This window comes from Pseudophryne corroboree, chromosome 6 (genome assembly GCF_028390025.1).
Source record: "Pseudophryne corroboree isolate aPseCor3 chromosome 6, aPseCor3.hap2, whole genome shotgun sequence".
In the NCBI taxonomy this organism is placed as follows: domain Eukaryota; kingdom Metazoa; phylum Chordata; class Amphibia; order Anura; family Myobatrachidae; genus Pseudophryne; species Pseudophryne corroboree.
Window position 1 is genome coordinate 92036857 of NC_086449.1, and position 23071 is coordinate 92059927.

A 23071-nucleotide genomic window follows, 5' to 3' on the forward strand; every position below is an offset into this window, starting at 1 on the left:
AAGCGGCACTTCTGCGCATGCGTATGGGGTGCAGTAAGCACGCGCGACGTACTTTCACAAAAGCCGATTCAGTTTCACACAAGGTCTAGCAACGCTTTTCAGTCGCACTGCTGGCCGCAGAGTGATTGGCAGGAAGTGGGTGTTTCTGGGTGTCAACTGACTGTTTTCAGAGAGTGTGTGTAAAAACGCAGGCGTGTCGGATAAAAACGCAAGAGTGGCTGGGCAAACGTAGGCGTGGCTGGCCGAACGCAGAGTGTGTTTGTGACGTCAAAACAGGAACTAAATAGTCTGAAGTGATCGCTAGCTAGGAGTAAGTCTCGAGCTACTCAGAAACTGCACAATCTTTTTTTGTAGCAATGCTGCGATCCTTTCGGTCGCACTTCTGCTAAGCTAAGATACACTCCCAGAGGGTGGCGGCCTAGCGTTTGCACTGCTGCTAAAAGCAGCTAGCGAGCAAACAATTCGGAATGAGGGCCAATGTGGGAATCATAATGGAAATGCCATGGGCTTAACTAAACAAAACTCCTCGTACACAAAGCTGATAGCATAAAGAAGCCTAGCTAAACTAAGGTACACTCCTCCTACACACAGCGGGAAGCAGAAAGGAGCCTAGCTGAACTAAGGTGCACTCCTCCTACACACAGCGGGAAGCAGAAAGGAGCCTAGCTGAACTAAGGAACACTCCTCCTACACACAGCGGGAAGCAGAAAGGAGCCTAGCTGAACTAAGGTGCACTCCTCCTACGCACAGCTGGAAGCAGAGAGGAGCCTAGCTGAACTAAGGTGCACTCCTCCTACACACAGCGGGAAGCAGAAAGGAGCCTAGCTGAACTAAGGTGCACTCCTCCTACACACAGCGGGAAGCAGAAAGGAGCCTAGCTGAACTAAGGTGCACTCCTACACACAGCGGGAAGCAGAAAGGAGCCTAGCTGAACTAAGGTACACTCCTCCTACACACAGCGGGTAGCAGAGAGAAGCCTAGCTGAACTAAGGTACACTCCTACACACATTGGGAAGCAGAAAGGAGCCTAGCTGAACTAAGGTACACTCCTCCTACACACAGCGGGAAGCAGAGAGGAGCCTAGCTGAACTAAGGTGCACTACTCCTACACACAGCAGGAAGCAGAAAGGAGCCTAGCTGAACTAAGGTACACTCCTCCTACACACAGCGGGAAGTAGAAAAGAGCCTAGCTGAACTAAGGTACACTCCTCCTACACACAGCGGGAAGTAGAGAGGAGCCTAGCTGAACTAAGGTACACTCCTCCTACACACATCTAGAAGCAGAAAGGAGCCTAGCTGAACTAAGGTACACTCCTCCTACACACAACGGGAAGCAGAAAGGAGCTAAGCTGAACTAAGGTACACTCCTCCTACACACAGCAGGAAGCACAAAGATGCCTAGCTGAACTAAGGTACACTCCTCCTACACACAGCAGGAAGCAGAGAGGAGCCTAGCTGAACTAAGGTACACTCCTCCTACACACAGCAGGAAGCAGAAAGGTGCCTAGCTGAACTAAGGTGCACTCCTCCTACACACAGCGGGAAGCAGAAAGGAGCCTAGCTGAACTAAGGTACACTCCTCCTACACACAGTGGGAAGCAGAAAGGTGCTTAGCTGAACTAAGGTGCACTCCTCCTACACACAGCGGGAAGCAGAAAAGAATCTATCTGAACTAAGGTGCACTCCTCCTACACACAGCGGGAAGCAGAAAAGAATCTAGCTGAACTAAGGTACACTCCTCCTACACACAGTGGGAAGCAGAAAGGTGCCTAGCTGAACTAAGGTACACTCCTCCTACACACAGCGGGAAGCAGAAAAGAATCTAGCTGAACTAAGGTACACTCCTCCTACACACAGCGGGAAGCAGAGAGAAGCCTAGCTGAACTAAGGTACACTCCTACACACATCGGGAAGCAGAAAGGAGCCTAGCTGAACTAAGGTACATTCCTCCTACACACAGTGGGAAGCAGAGAGAAGCCTAGCTGAACTAAGGTACACTCCTCCTACACACATCGGGAAGCAGAAAGGAGCCTAGCTGAACTTAGGTACAGTCCTCCTACACACAACGGGAAGCAGAAAGGAGCTTAGCTGAACTAAGGTATACTCCTCCTACACACAGCAGGAAGCAGAAAGGTGCCTAACTGAACTAAGGTGCACTCCTACACACAGCGGGAAGCAGAAAGGAGCCTAGCTGAACTAAGGTACACTCCTCCTACACACAGCAGGAAGCAGAAAGGAGCCTAGCTGAACTAAGGTACACTCCTACACACATCGGGAAGCAGAGAGGAGCCTAGTTGAACTAAGGTACACTCCTCCTACACACAGCGGGAAGCAGAGAGGAGCCTAGCTGAACTAAGGTGCACTCCTCCTACACACAGCGGGAAGCAGAAAGGAGCCTAGCTGAACTAAGGTACACTCCTCCTACACACATCGGGAAGCAGAAAGGAGCCTAGCTGAACTAAGGTACACTCCTCCTACACACAACGGGAAGCAGAAAGGAGCCTAACTGAACTAAGGTGCACTCCTCCTACACACAGCGGGAAGCAGAAAGGAGCCTAGCTGAACTAAGGTACACTCCTCCTACACACATCGGGAAGCAGAAAGGAGCCTAGCTAAACTAAGGTACACTCCTCCTACACACAACGGGAAGCAGAAAGGAGCCTAACTGAACTAAGGTACACTCCTCCTACACAGCGGGAAGCAGAAAGGAGCCTAGCTGAACTATAGTACACTCCTCCTACACACAGCGGGAAGCAGAAAGGTGCCTAGCTGAACTAAGGTGCACTCCTCGTACACACAGCGGGAAGCAGAAAGGAGCCTAGCTGAACTAAGGTACACTCCTCCTACACACAGCGGGAAGCAGAAAGGTGCCTAGCTGAACTAAGGTACACTCCTCCTACACACAGCGGGAAGCAGAAAGGAGCCTAGCTGAACTAAGGTGCACTCCTCCTACACACAGCGGGAAGCAGAAAAGAATCTAGCTGAACTAATGTGCACTCCTCCTACACACAGCGGGAAGCAGAAAAGAATCTAGCTGAACTAAGGTACACTCCTCCTACACACAGCGGGAAGCAGAAAGGTGCCTAGCTGAACTAAGGTACACTCCTCCTACACACAGCGGGAAGCAGAAAAGAATCTAGCTGAACTAAAGTACACTCCTCCAACACACAGCAGGAAGCAGAAAGGAGCCTAGCCGAACTAAGGTGCACTCCTCCTACACACAGCGGGAAGCAGAAAAGAGCCTAGCTGAACTAAGGTGCACTCCTCCTACACACAGCAGGAAGCAGGAAGGAGCCTAGCTGAACTAAGGTGCACTCCTCCTATACACAGCGGGAAGCAGAAAGGAGCCTAGCTGAACTAAGGTACACTCCTCCTACACACAGCAGGAAGCAGAAAGGAGCCTAGCTGAACTAAGGTACACTCCTCCTACACACAACGGGAAGCAGAAAGGAGCCTAACTGAACTAAGGTGCACTCCTCCTACACACAGCGGGAAGCAGAAAGGAGCCTAGCTGAACTAAGGTACACTCCTCCTACACACATCGGGAAGCAGAAAGGAGCCTAGCTAAACTAAGGTACACTCCTCCTACACACAACGGGAAGCAGAAAGGAGCCTAACTGAACTAAGGTGCACTCCTCCTACACACAGCGGGAAGCAGAAAGGAGCATAGCTGAACTAAGGTACACTCCTCCTACACACAGCAGGAAGCAGAAAGGAGCCTAGCTGAACTAAGGTACACTCCTCCTACACAGCGGGAAGCAGAAAGGAGCCTAGCTGAACTAAGGTACACTCCTCCTACACACAGCGGGAAGCAGAAAGGTGCCTAGCTGAACTAAGGTGCACTCCTCCAACACACAGCGGGAAGCAGAAAGGAGCCTAGCTGAACTAAGGTACACTCCTCCTACACACAGCGGGAAGCAGAAAGGTGCCTAGCTGAACTAAGGTACACTCCTCCTACACACAGCGGGAAGCAGAAAGGAGCCTAGCTGAACTAAGGTGCACTCCTCCTACACACAGCGGGAAGCAGAAAAGAATCTAGCTGAACTAATGTGCACTCCTCCTACACACAGCGGGAAGCAGAAAAGAATCTAGCTGAACTAAGGTACACTCCTCCTACACACATCGGGAAGCAGAAAGGAGCCTAACTGAACTAAGGTGCACTCCTCCTACACACAGCGGGAAGCAGAAAGGAGCCTAGCTGAACTAAGGTGCACTCCTCCTACACACAGCAGGAAGCAGAAAGGAGCCTAGCTGAACTAAGGTACACTCCTCCTACACAGCGGGAAGCAGAAAGGAGCCTAGCTGAACTAAGGTACACTCCTCCTACACACATCGGGAAGCAGAAAGGAGCCTAACTGAACTAAGGTGCACTCCTCCTACACACAGCGGGAAGCAGAAAGGAGCATAGCTGAACTAAGGTACACTCCTCCTACACAGCAGGAAGCAGAAAGGAGCCTAGCTGAACTAAGGTACACTCCTCCTACACAGCGGGAAGCAGAAAGGAGCCTAGCTGAACTATAGTACACTCCTCCTACACACAGCGGGAAGCAGAAAGGTGCCTAGCTGAACTAAGGTGCACTCCTCCTACACACAGCGGGAAGCAGAAAGGAGCCTAGCTGAACTAAGGTACACTCCTCATACACACAGCGGGAAGCAGAAAGGTGCCTAGCTGAACTAAGGTACACTCCTCCTACACACAGCGGGAAGCAGAAAGGAGCCTAGCTGAACTAAGGTGCACTCCTCCTACACACAGCGGGAAGCAGAAAAGAATCTAGCTGAACTAATGTGCACTCCTCCTACACACAGCGGGAAGCAGAAAAGAATCTAGCTGAACTAAGGTACACTCCTCCTACACACAGCGGGAAGCAGAAAGGTGCCTAGCTGAACTAAGGTACACTCCTCCTACACACAGCGGGAAGCAGAAAAGAATCTAGCTGAACTAAAGTACACTCCTCCAACACACAGCAGGAAGCAGAAAGGAGCCTAGCCGAACTAAGGTGCACTCCTCCTACACACAGCGGGAAGCAGAAAAGAGCCTAGCTGAACTAAGGTGCACTCCTCCTATACACAGCGGGAAGCAGAAAGGAGCCTAGCTGAACTAAGGTACACTCCTCCTACACACAGCAGGAAGTAGAAAGGAACCTAGCTGAACTAAGGTGCACTCCTCCTACACACAGCGGGAAGCAGAAAAGAACCTAGCTGAACTAAGGTGCACTCCTCCTACACACAGCAGGAAGCATAGAGGAGCCTAGCTGAACTAAGGTACACTCCTCCTACACACAGCGGGAAGCAGAAAGGAGCCTAGCTGAACTAAGGTACACTCCTCCTACACACAGCGGGAAGCAGAAAGGAGCCTAGCTGAACTAAGGTACACTCCTCCTACACACAGCGGGAAGCAGAAAGGAGCCTAGCTAAACTAAGGTGCACTCCTCCTACACACAGCGGGAAGCAGAAAAGAATCTAGCTGAACTAATGTGCACTCCTACACACAGCGGGAAGCAGAAAAGAATCTAGCTGAACTAAGGTACACTCCTCCTACACACAGCGGGAAGCAGAAAGGTGCCTAGCTGAACTAAGGTACACTCCTCCTACACACAGCGGGAAGCAGAAAGGAGCATAGCTGAACTAAGGTACACTCCTCCTACACAGCAGGAAGCAGAAAGGAGCCTAGCTGAACTAAGGTACACTCCTCCTACACAGCGGGAAGCAGAAAGGAGCCTAGCTGAACTATAGTACACTCCTCCTACACACAGCGGGAAGCAGAAAGGTGCCTAGCTGAACTAAGGTGCACTCCTCCTACACACAGCGGGAAGCAGAAAGGAGCCTAGCTGAACTAAGGTACACTCCTCATACACACAGCGGGAAGCAGAAAGGTGCCTAGCTGAACTAAGGTACACTCCTCCTACACACAGCGGGAAGCAGAAAGGAGCCTAGCTGAACTAAGGTGCACTCCTCCTACACACAGCGGGAAGCAGAAAAGAATCTAGCTGAACTAATGTGCACTCCTCCTACACACAGCGGGAAGCAGAAAAGAATCTAGCTGAACTAAGGTACACTCCTCCTACACACAGCGGGAAGCAGAAAGGTGCCTAGCTGAACTAAGGTACACTCCTCCTACACACAGCGGGAAGCAGAAAAGAATCTAGCTGAACTAAAGTACACTCCTCCAACACACAGCAGGAAGCAGAAAGGAGCCTAGCCGAACTAAGGTGCACTCCTCCTACACACAGCGGGAAGCAGAAAAGAGCCTAGCTGAACTAAGGTGCACTCCTCCTACACACAGCAGGAAGCAGAAAGGAGCCTAGCTGAAATAAGGTGCACTCCTCCTATACACAGCGGGAAGCAGAAAGGAGCCTAGCTGAACTAAGGTACACTCCTCCTACACACAGCAGGAAGTAGAAAGGAACCTAGCTGAACTAAGGTGCACTCCTCCTACACACAGCGGGAAGCAGAAAAGAACCTAGCTGAACTAAGGTGCACTCCTCCTACACACAGCAGGAAGCATAGAGGAGCCTAGCTGAACTAAGGTACACTCCTCCTACACACAGCGGGAAGCAGAAAGGAGCCTAGCTGAACTAAGGTACACTCCTCCTACACACAGCGGGAAGCAGAAAGGAGCCTAGCTGAACTAAGGTACACTCCTCCTACACACAGCGGGAAGCAGAAAGGAGCCTAGCTAAACTAAGGTGCACTCCTCCTACACACAGCGGGAAGCAGAAAAGAATCTAGCTGAACTAATGTGCACTCCTACACACAGCGGGAAGCAGAAAAGAATCTAGCTGAACTAAGGTACACTCCTCCTACACACAGCGGGAAGCAGAAAGGTGCCTAGCTGAACTAAGGTACACTCCTCCTACACACAGCGGGAAGCAGAAAAGAATCTAGCTGAACTAAAGTACACTCCTCCAACACATAGCAGGAAGCAGAAAGGAGCCTAGCCGAACTAAGGTGCACTCCTCCTACACACAGCGGGAAGCAGAAAAGAGCCTAGCTGAACTAAGGTGCACTCCTCCTACACACAGCAGGAAGCAGAAAGGAGCCTAGCTGAACTAAGGTGCACTCCTCCTATACACAGCGGGAAGCAGAAAGGAGCCTAGCTGAACTAAGGTACACTCCTCCTACACACAGCAGGAAGTAGAAAGGAACCTAGCTGAACTAAGGTGCACTCCTCCTACACACAGCGGGAAGCAGAAAAGAACCTAGCTGAACTAAGGTGCACTCCTCCTACACACAGCAGGAAGCATAGAGGAGCCTAGCTGAACTAAGGTACACTCCTCCTACACATAGCGGGAAGCAGAAAGGAGCCTAGCTGAACTAAGGTACACTCCTCCTACACACAGCGGGAAGCAGAAAGGAGCCTAGCTGAACTAAGGTACACTCCTCCTACACACAGCGGGAAGCAGAAAGGAGCCTAGCTGAACTAAGGTACACTCCTCCTACACACAGCAGGAAGCATAGAGGAGCCTAGCTGAACTAAGGTACACTCCTCCTACACACAGCGGGAAGCAGAAAGGTGCCTAGCTGAACTAAGGTACACTCCTCCTACACACAGTGGGAAGCAGAAAGGAGCCTAGCTGAACTAAGGTGCACTCCTACACACAGCGGGAAGCAGAAAAGAATCTAGCTGAACTAAGGTGCACTCCTCCTACACACAGCGGGAAGCATAAAAGAATCTAGCTGAACTAAGGTACACTCCTCCTACACACAGCGGGAAGCAGAAAGGTGCCTAGCTGAACTAAGGTACACTCCTCCTACACACAGCGGGAAGCAGAAAAGAATCTAGCTGAACTAAGGTACACTCCTCCTACACAGCGGGAAGCAGAAAAGAGCCTAGCTGAACTAAGGTGCACTCCTCCTACACACAGTAGGAAGCAGAAAGGAGCCTAGCTGAACTAAGGTGCACTCCTCCTACACACAGCGGGAAGCAGAAAGGAGCCTAGCTGAACTAAGGTACACTCCTCCTACACATAGCGGGAAGCAGAAAGGAGCCTAGCTGAACTAAGGTGCACTTCTCCTACACACAGCGGGAAGCAGAAAAGAACCTAGCTGAAATAAGGTGCACTCCTCCTACACACAGAAGGAAGCATAGAGGAGCCTAGCTGAACTAAGGTACTCTCCTCCTACACACAGCGGGAAGCAGAAAGGAGCCTTGCTGAACTAAGGTACACTCCTCCTACACACAGCGGGAAGCAGAAAGGAGCCTAGCTGAACTAAGGTACACTCCTCCTACACACAGCGGGAAGCAGAAAGGAGCCTAGCTGAACTAAGGTACACTCCTCCTACACACAGCAGGAAGCATAGAGGAGCCTAGCTGAACTAAGGTACACTCCTCCTACACACAGCGGGAAGCAGAAAGGAGCCTAGCTGAACTAAGGTACACTCCTCCTACACACAGCAGGAAGCATAGAGGAGCCTAGCTGAACTAAGGTACACTCCTCCTACACACAGCAGGAAGCAGAAAGGAGCCTAGCTGAACTAAGGTACACTCCTCCTACACACAGTGGGAAGCAGAAAGGTGCTTAGGTGAACTAAGGTGCACTCCTCCTACACACAGCGGGAAGCAGAAAGGAGCCTAGCTGAACTAAGGTGCACTCCTCCTACACACAGCGGGAAGCAGAAAGGAGACTAGCTGAACTAAGGTGCACTCCTCCTACACACAGCGGGAAGCAGAAAGGAGCCTAGCTGAACTAAGGTGCACTCCTCCTACACACAGCGGGAAGCAGAAAGGAGCCTAGCTGAACTAAGGTACACTCCTCCTACACACAGCGGGAAGCAGAAAGGTGCCTAGCTGAACTAAGGTGCACTCCTCCTACACAGAGCAGGAAGCAGTAAGGTGCCTAGCTGAACTAAGGTACACTCCTCCTACACACAGCAGGAAGCAGAAAGGAGCCTAGCTGAACTATAGTACACTCCTCCTACACACAGCGGGAAGCAGAAAGGTGCCTAGCTGAACTAAAGTGCACTCCTCCTACACACAACGGGAAGCAGAAAGGAGCCTAGCTGAACTAAGGTACACTCCTCCTACACACAGCGGGAAGCAGAAAGGAGCCTAGCTGAACTAAGGTACACTCCTCCTACACACAGCGGGAAGCAGAAAGGAGCCTAGCTGAACTAAGGTGCACTCCTCCTACACACAGCGGGAAGCAGAAAATAATCTAGCTGAACTAATGTGCACTCCTCCTACACACAGCGGGAAGCAGAAAATAATCTAGCTGAACTAAGGTACACTCCTCCTACACACAGCGGGAAGCAGAAAGGTGCCTAGCTGAACTAAGGTACACGCCTCCTACACACAGCGGGAAGCAGAAAAGAATCTAGCTGAACTAAAGTACACTCCTCCAACACACAGCAGGAAGCAGAAAGTAGCCTAGCCGAACTAAGGTGCACTCCTCCTACACACAGCGGGAAGCAGAAAAGAGCCTAGCTGAACTAAGGTGCACTCCTCCTACACACAGCAGGAAGCATAAAGGAGCCTAGCTGAACTAAGGTGCACTCCTCCTATACACAGCGGGAAGCAGAAAGGAGCCTAGCTGAACTAAGGTACACTCCTCCTACACACAGCAGGAAGTAGAAAGGAACCTAGCTGAACTATGGTGCACTCCTCCTACACACAGCAGGAAGCATAGAGGAGCCTAGCTGAACTAAGGTGCACTCCTCCTACACACAGCGGGAAGCAGAAAAGAGCCTAGCTGAACTAAGGTGCACTCCTCCTACACACAGCAGGAAGCATAAAGGAGCCTAGCTGAACTAAGGTGCACTCCTCCTATACACAGCGGGAAGCAGAAAGGAGCCTAGCTGAACTAAGGTACACTCCTCCTACACACAGCAGGAAGTAGAAAGGAACCTAGCTGAACTAAGGTGCACTCCTCCTACACACAGCAGGAAGCATAGAGGAGCCTAGCTGAACTAAGGTACACTCCTCCTACACACAGCGGGAAGCAGAAAGGAGCCTAGCTGAACTAAGGTGCACTCCTCCTACACACAGCGGGAAGCAGAAAAGAATCTAGCTGAACTAATGTGCACTCCTACACACAGCGGGAAGCAGAAAAGAATCTAGCTGAACTAAGGTACACTCCTCCTACACACAGCGGGAAGCAGAAAAGAATCTAGCTGAACTAAGGTACACTCCTCCTACACACAGCGGGAAGCAGAAAAGAATCTAGCTGAACTAAAGTACACTCCTCCAACACACAGCAGGAAGCAGAAAGGAGCCTAGCCGAACTAAGGTGCACTCCTCCTTCACACAGCAGGAAGCAGAAAGGAGCCTAGCTGAGCTAAGGTGCACTCCTCCTATACACAGCGGGAAGCAAAAGGAGCCTAGCTGAACTAAGGTACACTCCTCCTACACACAGCAGGAAGTAGAAAGGAACCTAGCTGAACTAAGGTGCACTCCTCCTACACACAGCGGGAAGCAGAAAAGAACCTAGCTGAACTAAGGTGCACTCCTCCTACACACAGCAGGAAGCATAGAGGAGCCTAGCTGAACTAAGGTACACTCCTCCTACACACAGCGGGAAGCAGAAAGGAGCCTAGCTGAACTAAGGTACACTCCTCCTACACACAGCGGGAAGCAGAAAGGAGCCTAGCTGAACTAAGGTACACTCCTCCTACACACAGCGGGAAGCAGAAAGGAGCCTAGCTGAACTAAGGTACACTCCTCCTACACACAGCAGGAAGCATAGAGGAGCCTAGCTGAACTAAGGTACACTCCTCCTACACACAGCGGGAAGCAGAAAGGTGCCTAGCTGAACTAAGGTACACTCCTCCTACACACAGCGGGAAGCAGAAAGGAGCCTAGCTGAACTAAGGTGCACTCCTACACACAGCGGGAAGCAGAAAAGAATCTAGCTGAACTAAGGTGCACTCCTCCTACACACAGCGGGAAGCATAAAAGAATCTAGCTGAACTAAGGTACACTCCTCCTACACACAGCGGGAAGCAGAAAGGTGCCTAGCTGAACTAAGGTACACTCCTCCTACACACAGCGGGAAGCAGAAAAGAATCTAGCTGAACTAAGGTACACTCCTCCTACACACAGCGGGAAGCAGAAAAGAGCCTAGCTGAACTAAGGTGCACTCCTCCTACACACAGTAGGAAGCAGAAAGGAGCCTAGCTGAACTAAGGTGCACGCCTCCTACACACAGCGGGAAGCAGAAAGGAGCCTAGCTGAACTAAGGTACACTCCTCCTACACATAGCGGGAAGCAGAAAGGAGCCTAGCTGAACTAAGGTGCACTCCTCCTACACACAGCGGGAAGCAGAAAAGAACCTAGCTGAAATAAGGTGCACTCCTCCTACACACAGCAGGAAGCATAGAGGAGCCTAGCTGAACTAAGGTACACTCCTCCTACACACAGCGGGAAGCAGAAAGGAGCCTTGCTGAACTAAGGTACACTCCTCCTACACACAGCGGGAAGCAGAAAGGAGCCTAGCTGAACTAAGGTACACTCCTCCTACACACAGCGGGAAGCAGAAAGGAGCCTAGCTGAACTAAGGTACACTCCTCCTACACACAGCGGGAAGCATAGAGGAGCCTAGCTGAACTAAGGTACACTCCTCCTACACACAGCGGGAAGCAGAAAGGAGCCTAGCTGAACTAAGGTACACTCCTCCTACACACAGCAGGAAGCATAGAGGAGCCTAGCTGAACTAAGGTACACTCCTCCTACACACAGCGGGAAGCAGAAAGGAGCCTAGCTGAACTAAGGTACACTCCTCCTACACACAGTGGGAAGCAGAAAGGTGCTTAGGTGAACTAAGGTGCACTCCTCCTACACACAGCGGGAAGCAGAAAGGAGCTTAGCTGAACTAAGGTGCACTCCTCCTACACACAGCGGGAAGCAGAAAGGAGCCTAGCTGAACTAAGGTGCACTCCTCCTACACACAGCGGGAAGCAGAAAGGAGCCTAGCTGAACTAAGGTACACTCCTCCTACACACAGCGGGAAGCAGAAAGGTGCCTAGCTGAACTAAGGTGCACTCCTCCTACACAGAGCAGGAAGCAGTAAGGAGCCTAGCTGAACTAAGGTACACTCCTCCTACACACAGCAGGAAGCAGAAAGGAGCCTAGCTGAACTATAGTACACTCCTCCTACACACAGCGGGAAGCAGAAAGGTGCCTAGCTGAACTAAAGTGCACTCCTCCTACACACAACGGGAAGCAGAAAGGAGCCTAGCTGAACTAAGGTACACTCCTCCTACACAGCGGGAAGCAGAAAGGAGCCTAGCTGAACTAAGGTGCACTCCTCCTACACACAGCGGGAAGCAGAAAATAATCTAGCTGAACTAATGTGCACTCCTCCTACACACAGCGGGAAGCAGAAAATAATCTAGCTGAACTAAGGTACACTCCTCCTACACACAGCGGGAAGCAGAAAGGTGCCTAGCTGAACTAAGGTACACGCCTCCTACACACAGCGGGAAGCAGAAAAGAATCTAGCTGAACTAAAGTACACTCCTCCTACACACAGCAGGAAGCAGAAAGTAGCCTAGCCGAACTAAGGTGCACTCCTCCTACACACAGCGGGAAGCAGAAAAGAGCCTAGCTGAACTAAGGTGCACTCCTCCTACACACAGCAGGAAGCATAAAGGAGCCTAGCTGAACTAAGGTGCACTCCTCCTATACACAGCGGGAAGCAGAAAGGAGCCTAGCTGAACTAAGGTACACTCCTCCTACACACAGCAGGAAGTAGAAAGGAACCTAGCTGAACTAAGGTGCACTCCTCCTACACACAGCAGGAAGCATAGAGGAGCCTAGCTGAACTAAGGTACACTCCTCCTATACACAGCGGGAAGCAGAAAGGAGCCTAGCTGAACTAAGGTACACTCCTCCTACACACAGCGGGAAGCAGAAAGGAGCCTAGCTGAACTAAGGTACACTCCTCCTACACACAGCGGGAAGCAGAAAGGAGCCTAGCTGAACTAAGGTACACTCCTCCTACACACAGCGGGAAGCAGAAAGGAGCCTAGCTGAACTAAGGTACACTCCTCCTACACACAGCAGGAAGTAGAAAGGAACCTAGCTGAACTAAGGTGCACTCCTCCTACACACAGCAGGAAGCATAGAGGAGCCTAGCTGAACTAAGGTACACTCCTCCTACACACAGCGGGAAGCAGAAAGGAGCCTAGCTGAACTAAGGTGCACTCCTCCTACACACAGCGGGAAGCAGAAAAGAATCTAGCTGAACTAATGTGCACTCCTACACACAGCGGGAAGCAGAAAAGAATCTAGCTGAACTAAGGTACACTCCTCCTACACACAGCGGGAAGCAGAAAAGAATCTAGCTGAACTAAGGTACACTCCTCCTACACACAGCGGGAAGCAGAAAAGAATCTAGCTGAACTAAAGTACACTCCTCCAACACACAGCAGGAAGCAGAAAGGAGCCTAGCCGAACTAAGGTGCACTCCTCCTTCACACAGCAGGAAGCAGAAAGGAGCCTAGCTGAGCTAAGGTGCACTCCTCCTATACACAGCGGGAAGCAAAAGGAGCCTAGCTGAACTAAGGTACACTCCTCCTACACACAGCAGGAAGTAGAAAGGAACCTAGCTGAACTAAGGTGCACTCCTCCTACACACAGCGGGAAGCAGAAAAGAACCTAGCTGAACTAAGGTGCACTCCTCCTACACACAGCAGGAAGCATAGAGGAGCCTAGCTGAACTAAGGTACACTCCTCCTACACACAGCGGGAAGCAGAAAGGAGCCTAGCTGAACTAAGGTACACTCCTCCTACACACAGCGGGAAGCAGAAAGGAGCCTAGCTGAACTAAGGTACACTCCTCCTACACACAGCGGGAAGCAGAAAGGAGCCTAGCTGAACTAAGGTACACTCCTCCTACACACAGCAGGAAGCATAGAGGAGCCTAGCTGAACTAAGGTACACTCCTCCTACACACAGCGGGAAGCAGAAAGGTGCCTAGCTGAACTAAGGTACACTCCTCCTACACACAGCGGGAAGCAGAAAGGAGCCTAGCTGAACTAAGGTGCACTCCTACACACAGCGGGAAGCAGAAAAGAATCTAGCTGAACTAAGGTGCACTCCTCCTACACACAGCGGGAAGCATAAAAGAATCTAGCTGAACTAAGGTACACTCCTCCTACACACAGCGGGAAGCAGAAAGGTGCCTAGCTGAACTAAGGTACACTCCTCCTACACACAGCGGGAAGCAGAAAAGAATCTAGCTGAACTAAGGTACACTCCTCCTACACACAGCGGGAAGCAGAAAAGAGCCTAGCTGAACTAAGGTGCACTCCTCCTACACACAGTAGGAAGCAGAAAGGAGCCTAGCTGAACTAAGGTGCACGCCTCCTACACACAGCGGGAAGCAGAAAGGAGCCTAGCTGAACTAAGGTACACTCCTCCTACACATAGCGGGAAGCAGAAAGGAGCCTAGCTGAACTAAGGTGCACTCCTCCTACACACAGCGGGAAGCAGAAAAGAACCTAGCTGAAATAAGGTGCACTCCTCCTACACACAGCAGGAAGCATAGAGGAGCCTAGCTGAACTAAGGTACACTCCTCCTACACACAGCGGGAAGCAGAAAGGAGCCTTGCTGAACTAAGGTACACTCCTCCTACACACAGCGGGAAGCAGAAAGGAGCCTAGCTGAACTAAGGTACACTCCTCCTACACACAGCGGGAAGCAGAAAGGAGCCTAGCTGAACTAAGGTACACTCCTCCTACACACAGCGGGAAGCATAGAGGAGCCTAGCTGAACTAAGGTACACTCCTCCTACACACAGCGGGAAGCAGAAAGGAGCCTAGCTGAACTAAGGTACACTCCTCCTACACACAGCAGGAAGCATAGAGGAGCCTAGCTGAACTAAGGTACACTCCTCCTACACACAGCGGGAAGCAGAAAGGAGCCTAGCTGAACTAAGGTACACTCCTCCTACACACAGTGGGAAGCAGAAAGGTGCTTAGGTGAACTAAGGTGCACTCCTCCTACACACAGCGGGAAGCAGAAAGGAGCTTAGCTGAACTAAGGTGCACTCCTCCTACACACAGCGGGAAGCAGAAAGGAGCCTAGCTGAACTAAGGTGCACTCCTCCTACACACAGCGGGAAGCAGAAAGGAGCCTAGCTGAACTAAGGTACACTCCTCCTACACACAGCGGGAAGCAGAAAGGTGCCTAGCTGAACTAAGGTGCACTCCTCCTACACAGAGCAGGAAGCAGTAAGGAGCCTAGCTGAACTAAGGTACACTCCTCCTACACACAGCAGGAAGCAGAAAGGAGCCTAGCTGAACTATAGTACACTCCTCCTACACACAGCGGGAAGCAGAAAGGTGCCTAGCTGAACTAAAGTGCACTCCTCCTACACACAACGGGAAGCAGAAAGGAGCCTAGCTGAACTAAGGTACACTCCTCCTACACAGCGGGAAGCAGAAAGGAGCCTAGCTGAACTAAGGTGCACTCCTCCTACACACAGCGGGAAGCAGAAAATAATCTAGCTGAACTAATGTGCACTCCTCCTACACACAGCGGGAAGCAGAAAATAATCTAGCTGAACTAAGGTACACTCCTCCTACACACAGCGGGAAGCAGAAAGGTGCCTAGCTGAACTAAGGTACACGCCTCCTACACACAGCGGGAAGCAGAAAAGAATCTAGCTGAACTAAAGTACACTCCTCCTACACACAGCAGGAAGCAGAAAGTAGCCTAGCCGAACTAAGGTGCACTCCTCCTACACACAGCGGGAAGCAGAAAAGAGCCTAGCTGAACTAAGGTGCACTCCTCCTACACACAGCAGGAAGCATAAAGGAGCCTAGCTGAACTAAGGTGCACTCCTCCTATACACAGCGGGAAGCAGAAAGGAGCCTAGCTGAACTAAGGTACACTCCTCCTACACACAGCAGGAAGTAGAAAGGAACCTAGCTGAACTAAGGTGCACTCCTCCTACACACAGCAGGAAGCATAGAGGAGCCTAGCTGAACTAAGGTACACTCCTCCTATACACAGCGGGAAGCAGAAAGGAGCCTAGCTGAACTAAGGTACACTCCTCCTACACACAGCGGGAAGCAGAAAGGAGCCTAGCTGAACTAAGGTACACTCCTCCTACACACAGCGGGAAGCAGAAAGGAGCCTAGCTGAACTAAGGTACACTCCTCCTACACACAGCAGGAAGCATAGAGGAGCCTAGCTGAACTAAGGTACACTCCTCCTACACACAGCGGGAAGCAGAAAGGTGCCTAGCTGAACTAAGGTACACTCCTCCTACACGCAGCGGGTAACAGAAAGGAGCCTAGCTGAACTAAGGTGCACTTCTACACACAGCGGGAAGCAGAAAAGAATCTAGCTGAACTAAGGTGCACTCCTCCTACACACAGCGGGAAGTAGAAAAGAACCTAGCTGAACTAAGGTACACTCCTCCTACACACAGCAGGAAGCAGAAAGGTGCCTAGCTGAACTAAGGTACACTCCTCCTACACACAGCGGGAAGCAGAAAAGAATCTAGCTGAACTAAGGTACACTCCTCCTACACACAGCGGGAAGCAGAAAAGAGCCTAGCTGAACTAAGGTGCACTCCTACACACAGCAGGAAGCAGAAAGGAGCCTAGCTGAACTAAGGTGCACTCCTCCTACACACAGCGGGAAGCAGAAAGGAGCCTAGCTGAACTAAGGTACACTCCTCCTACACACAGCGGGAAGCAGAAAGGAGCCTAGCTGAACTAAGGTGCACTCCTCCTACACACAGTGGGAAGCAGAAAAGAACCTAGCTGAAATAAGGTGCACTCCTCCTACACACAGCAGGAATCATAGAGGAGCCTAGCTGAACTAAGGTACACTCCTCCTACACACAGCGGGAAGCAGAAAGGAGCCTTGCTGAACTAAGGTACACTCCTCCTACACACAGCGGGAAGCAGAAAGGAGCCTAGCTGAACTAAGGTACACTCCTCCTACACACAGCGGGAAGCAGAAAGGAGCCTAGCTGAACTAAGGTACACTCCTCCAACACACAGCAGGAAGCATAGAGGAGCCTAGCTGAACTAAGGTACACTCCTCCTACACACAGCGGGAAGCAGAAAGGAGCCTAGCTGAACTAAGGTACACTCCTCCTACACACAGCAGGAAGCATAGAGGAGCCTAGCTGAACTAAGATACACTCCTCCTACACACAGCGGGAAGCAGAAAGGAGCCTAGCTGAACTAAGGTGCACTCCTCCTACACACAGTGGGAAGCAGAAAGGTGCTTAGCTGAACTAAGGTGCACTCCTCCTACACACAGCGGGAAGCAGAAAGGAGCCTAGCTGAACTAAGGTGCACTCCTCCTACACACAGCGGGAAGCAGAAAGGAGCCTAGCTGAACTAAGGTGCACTCCTCCTACACACAGCGGGAAGCAGAAAGGAGCCTAGCTGAACTAAGGTACACTCCTCCTACACACAGTGGGAAGCAGAAAGGTGCTTAGCTGAACTAAGGTGCACTCCTCCTACACACAGCGGGAAGCAGAAAGGAGCCTAGCTGAACTAAGGTGCACTCCTCCTACACACAGCGGGAAGCAGAAAGGAGCCTAGCTGAACTAAGGTGCACTCCTCCTACACACAGCGGGAAGCAGAAAGGAGCCTAGCTGAACTAAGGTACACTCCTCCTACACACAGCGGGAAGCAGAGAGGTGCCTAGCTGAACTAAGGTGCACTCATCCTACACAGAGCAGGAAGCAGTAAGGAGCCTAGCTGAACTAAGGTACACTCCTCCTACACACAGCAGGAAGCAGAAAGGAGCCTAGCTGAACTATAGTACACTCCTCCTACACACAGCGGGAAGCAGAAAGGTGCCTAGCTGAACTAAAGTGCACTCCTCCTACACACAGCGGGAAGCAGAAAGGAGCCTAGCTTAACTAAGGTACACTCCTCCTACACACAGCGGGAAGCAGAAAGGTGCCTAGCTGAACTAAGGTACACTCCTCCTACACACAGCGGGAAGCAGAAAGGAGCCTAGCTGAACTAAGGTGCACTCCTCCTACACACAGCGGGAAGCAGAAAAGAACCTAGCTGAACTAAGGTGCACTCCTCCTACACACAGCGGGAAGCAGAAAAGAATCTAGCTGAACTAAGGTGCACTGCTCCTACACACACACACAGCAGGAAGCATAGAGGAGCCTAGCTGAACTTAGGTACACGCCTCCTACACACAGCGGGAAGCAGAAAGGAGCCTAGCTGAACTAAGGTACACTCTTCCTACACACAGCAGGAAGCAGAAAGGAGCCTAGCTGAACTAAAGTACACTGCTCCTACACACAGCGGGAAGCAAAAAGGAAATTCCATAGTGAATTGAATAGTAATTACATTAGTTTGACAAAATTCCAATAATGGTCAAAAATATAAAAAGGCCCCCAATTTAAAAACTTCCCTGGTTAATAGTTATATACCCCCCAAGAAAAGAGACGGTATGTTTTTAACTCAAGGTTTCCATCGCTGTGGTATGTGTATCTGTTGTAGAGAAGTACCAAGCGATGGGATGAAAAAACTTGAATCCGTGTATATTAATGGAAAAAATTTCAGAATTAGGGATTTTATCACTTATGTAATGTTAAAAATGTTATTTATTTTATTGATCGTAAATGTCACCTTTTTTATATAGGTCGAACCACCAGACCCCTTAAAATACGTTTAAGTGAACACTGCAGTAACATTAAGAAAAGTTTGGAGTCTCATGCCCTGTCGAACCATTTTAAAATGCATCACAAGAGCTCCACAGGAGGGATAGCTAGATTTGGAGCTATTAAGGTGGTGAAATGTGGGCCCCAACACCGGGACATTGCCACACTGTTAGCTAAAAGTGAGATGCAGTTTATTTATGAATTTAACACTTTACACCCTATGGGTCTTAACAATGATTTCGAACTGAAGTGGTTCATGTAGGGTTTTTAATTCAGTTTGTTTCATATTTGTATTTTAGATTGTATAGTGTGTTTTATTTTATGTATTTTTCTATTTTAGAATCATTTATACAATTTTGTTAACTACATATTATTGGGACCACCAGATGTATATGCTGGATGAATGTTTCGAATTATAAGGGACCAAAACTAAACACTCGTAGCCGTCTACAACGGGTTTGTTGACAGCGTAACCATGGCAGTGTGCACTGGAACGTGCTTCCAAGAGAGACGGGCTGTGCGGCTAGTCGTTATGACAACTTGACCAAGGACGCCGGAACCGGAAGTGACGTTCCGCTGGATCCAGTTACCATGGAGACAGAATCACAAACTCCGGGGGCGGAAGTGACGGAGAGGAACTCCCGGTTGCTATGGGAACCCGGCGGCGTGTATACGCGACGACAGGTGAAACCTGTTAAGAAGCTGTCTGTGATTGGCTATAGAAACATTTAAAATCCGGATGATGTGTGTGCAGCTAATATCCAGCCTTGAAAAAGACTCCAGGAACAGGAGTTTAAACGCGTCGGCGTATTCCATCTGTGGTCAGCGCCTACGGTGGTCTGCATTTTCAAAAACCAGAGGACTTTCCAGCTCCTGCCCGGGTGGATTTTGGAAATTAAAGAACTTGTTTGAGAACTTTTTTCGGGTTCTCGGACGCTCTGGTAATTGCTCTGCATATCTCCTTGTGGCTGTCACACTTGGAAAATTTTATTATTCTGCACATTTTATTGTGACCCTGTATTGTGATTGTCCATGTCTCTTGTATGTGTGTATATGTTATTAAATTACTGTACTGCACATGTGGTTTCCCTCTCCCCTCTGTTTTACATGCTATCACATTAAGAGGAGGAAGTGTGAGGAGCGGGAACTGGACTTTCACGTCGACCTTAAGGGTTGTATATTTGTTTTTGGTTTTATACATTCTGCATGTAAGTACTTTGACACTTATTGTACTTAGGCGCCTGATGGTACCCGTAGCCAAAATTTTTCTTTGTTTAGTAATGGTCAAAAATAAGACCACAGCAAGAAAATAAATAATAATAAGCTTAATACACAGCATCAGGGAAGAATTAGTCAACAGTGCTACAATTTTTTCATCATGGAGTCCTCACACTTTTTATAGGTGTAACAAGCTGGCAGTCTTGATGTTCTTGGCACTGCCATTTGCAGACCAAAACGAAGCATCTGATGTAAAGTGTGGAGTCCATTGTGTACAGTCAAATCACATAGAAAGGAAATTGATACTTTCACAGAGCAGAAAGGAGACTGCCACTGAGATTACCAATATTTGTTATAGAGAGCTGAAGTCTAGAAGTACATCTCTGACAACTAGAGGCATGGTTACTGTACATGAGAGCTGGGCCCTGTTCCATATTTATTATTCTCTAATGATAGAACATGAGGTTCTTACCTTATCCCCCTTAAATCCAGGATCACCTTTAAGGCCAGGTAGTCCGGCAGGGCCCTAGGGAGACAAGAGAATCATTTATGTCTGCAGTAGAATTCCAGCTTATTTGGTAGCACAGAAAAATTATTTTGTATCACAAAATAATTTAAACAATGCAAAATATATTTTATTCTACAATCTATCTGGCAATAACAAAAATGGTGTTTTGTGAAATACAGTTTGTAACACCAAATTCTTCATTTTGTATTACAAAAGTATTTAGTAAAAAATAAATTAAAAAAAAGGTAAATTCCCTTCTCTAAGCTCTACATGGAGGACCATACGCATGGACCTAAAAGTGTGTGTTTGTGCAGTGTGTGTGTGTGTGTGTGTGTTTATGTGTACGTGTGCGTGTGTGTATGTGTTGTACAGCACAGCTTAACTCCACACCTGCTATATTTTATATCTGCTGATACTTACCATAGGCCCAGGAGGTCCTGTCTGACCAGGTGGCCCAAGAAGTCCTGGTTCCCCCTGTATTGATAAAGATAAATTGGATTGAATACATGTATACAAACAATGCTGTGTACAGTATATAGAAGCCAGGCCAGGACCTAAATACCAACATGGTTTATATTACAGATGAGAAAACTATTTGTAACATGATTAACTTAGCTCACTGGAAATGCTGTTTTTGAGGTGAATTTCCATATAAAACTGATTTTACAGTACACAAAGTGATAGGCTACATTCTCATTGTTAGGTGGCCATATGAGTGGAGATTGGGGTCACCACAAATTGCTACACATGTACGTAAACCAACCATCTCCTGACCAACATTTCATGAGGGTAGACCAGGTCAATGAAGACTGCAGTTGGACAACTTGCCTGAGTGCCCTATTTGGTCCCAAGTGGTGACAACTAAATGTGTCCAATTTGGAAACACTCACAGCTCTGGTCATTTGAAGCCAGAGGTCAGAGATATCAGTGTATGAGCAGTATAACAGTATATCACCAGTATAGGTCATTCTGATTACATAATAACTCTATGGTCACTTACAGCAGGTCCTGGAATGCCCCTGAGACCCTGAGAACCATGTTTCCCAGGTGATCCTTGTGGTCCCACTGGCCCTGTCTTTCCTATGAATCCTTCAGTTCCAGGCTCCCCCTGTTAAACATAAAATGTAATGAATATTCATTAAAAATAACAATGGTGCTACTGTGTGTTATAAAATGTCATTGTGGTTCTAGTCATACCTTTGCTCCTTTTTCACCCTGCCGACCTTCTTTGCCTGCTTGCCCCAATTGGCCCTGAACAAAATAAGGCATTCAGCATATTCGGACAGAGAAAGAGGCATCTAGACACAGGACTAATGACACCGGGACTTACCCTTCTCCCAGGTGGACCAGGTGGTCCAGGTTCTCCCGAGGGTCCAGCAGGTCCCTGTAGTAAACAGAATATGAAATTGTAGTATTACCCCAAATGAGTCAGCTTGTCGTCTAGTCAGTAAGCCTGCCTTCCAGTAAGTGACATTAACTTACAGTCAGTGGAATTTCCACTAAATGAATGAGTCTGCCTTTAGTGGGCGACAATGTACTAAAGTGTAAAGGACTTCCAATGACTGGCATTGTATGCTAATGAATGAGCCCACCTTCCAATCAGTGGCACTGTATGCTAATGAATGAGCCTGTATTCCAATTCGTGGCATTGCATGCTAATTAAACAGTTTGCCTTCCAATGAGTGGCACTGTATGCTAATGAATGAGCTTGCAGTCCAATGAGTGGCATTTTATGCTAATGAGCCAGAATACCTTCCAATTGGTGGCACTGTATGCTAATGAATGAGCCTGCCTTCTAATGACTGGCATTGTATGATAATGAATGAGTCTGACTTCCGATGACTGCATTGTATGCTAATGAATGAGCCTGCAGTCCAATGAGTGGCATTATATGCTAATGAGTCAGTATGCCTTCCAATGAGTGGCACTGTATGCTAATGCATGAGCCTGCCTTCCAAAGTGTGGCATTGTATGCTAATGCATGAGCTTGCCTTCAAATGACTGTCATTGTATGCTAATGGCTAAGCCTGCTTTCCACTTAATGGTATTGTAATTTGATTATTGAGGGTAAATGTTAGTGAATGGCTTTGTCTTCTGTTAAGTAAGACTGTCTTCCATACTAATAAGTGAAACAATTCTAAGTGAGACTGTTTGTTATTGAGCATAAGAAATGTCAAATAAGTTAGTTTGATTTTCATCGAATGACATTGCTAAGTGATGTTATCATGTTGGCATACATACTCACAGGATTGCCACTTTCCCCAGAATCCCCTTTCGCTCCAGGTATTCCATCAACTCCCTGAGTAGAAAGCAAAATTCTTGCTACACCACTCACATAGTATAACAGAGTAAGTACACACCAGTCTACTGTCCATTGACTTCAACAGAACGAACAAAGTCTTACCGGTGCACCAGCCTCTCCTCGTGGTCCAGCGTCTCCCGGAAAACCAATAGGTCCCTAAAATGAATAGACATGTCCATCAACCAAAGAGAGATTAGTGTTTATTAAGCAAGATGTAATAGATGCGCAAAATCATGGCTTCTTTTAAACAAGCAAACATGTTTGACGAATGAGGGTCTTTCAAGGGTTTGATGTTCTCTTAGTGATAATGGCTGTCACCAGGGCTCATCATGGTATGAAATACAGTAAATAGCACTAGTCTAGTCACATACACATACTGTACCCCATATACATACAACCCACATGGGATTAGAGGTATCAGGTATATGGCAGAAACCAAGCAGTGAGAA

At 48.9% G+C, this 23071-nt stretch overlaps 1 protein-coding gene across 2 annotated transcripts in view; it reads right to left on the reverse strand.

The window, feature by feature from the left end:
- COL5A3 (collagen type V alpha 3 chain) overlaps positions 1–23071 on the reverse strand; it is a 331866-nt gene that overhangs the window by 28761 nt on the left and 280034 nt on the right. For both annotated transcript variants that reach the window (XM_063931487.1, XM_063931486.1), the window contains 7 exons: positions 22725–22778; positions 22566–22619; positions 21651–21704; positions 21518–21571; positions 21321–21428; positions 20741–20794; positions 20285–20338 (listed from right to left, as the gene is read on the reverse strand). In XM_063931487.1, the coding sequence (XP_063787557.1) occupies positions 20285–20338; positions 20741–20794; positions 21321–21428; positions 21518–21571; positions 21651–21704; positions 22566–22619; positions 22725–22778 (432 nt within the window). The remainder of the gene's footprint in view (positions 1–20284; positions 20339–20740; positions 20795–21320; positions 21429–21517; positions 21572–21650; positions 21705–22565; positions 22620–22724; positions 22779–23071) is intronic.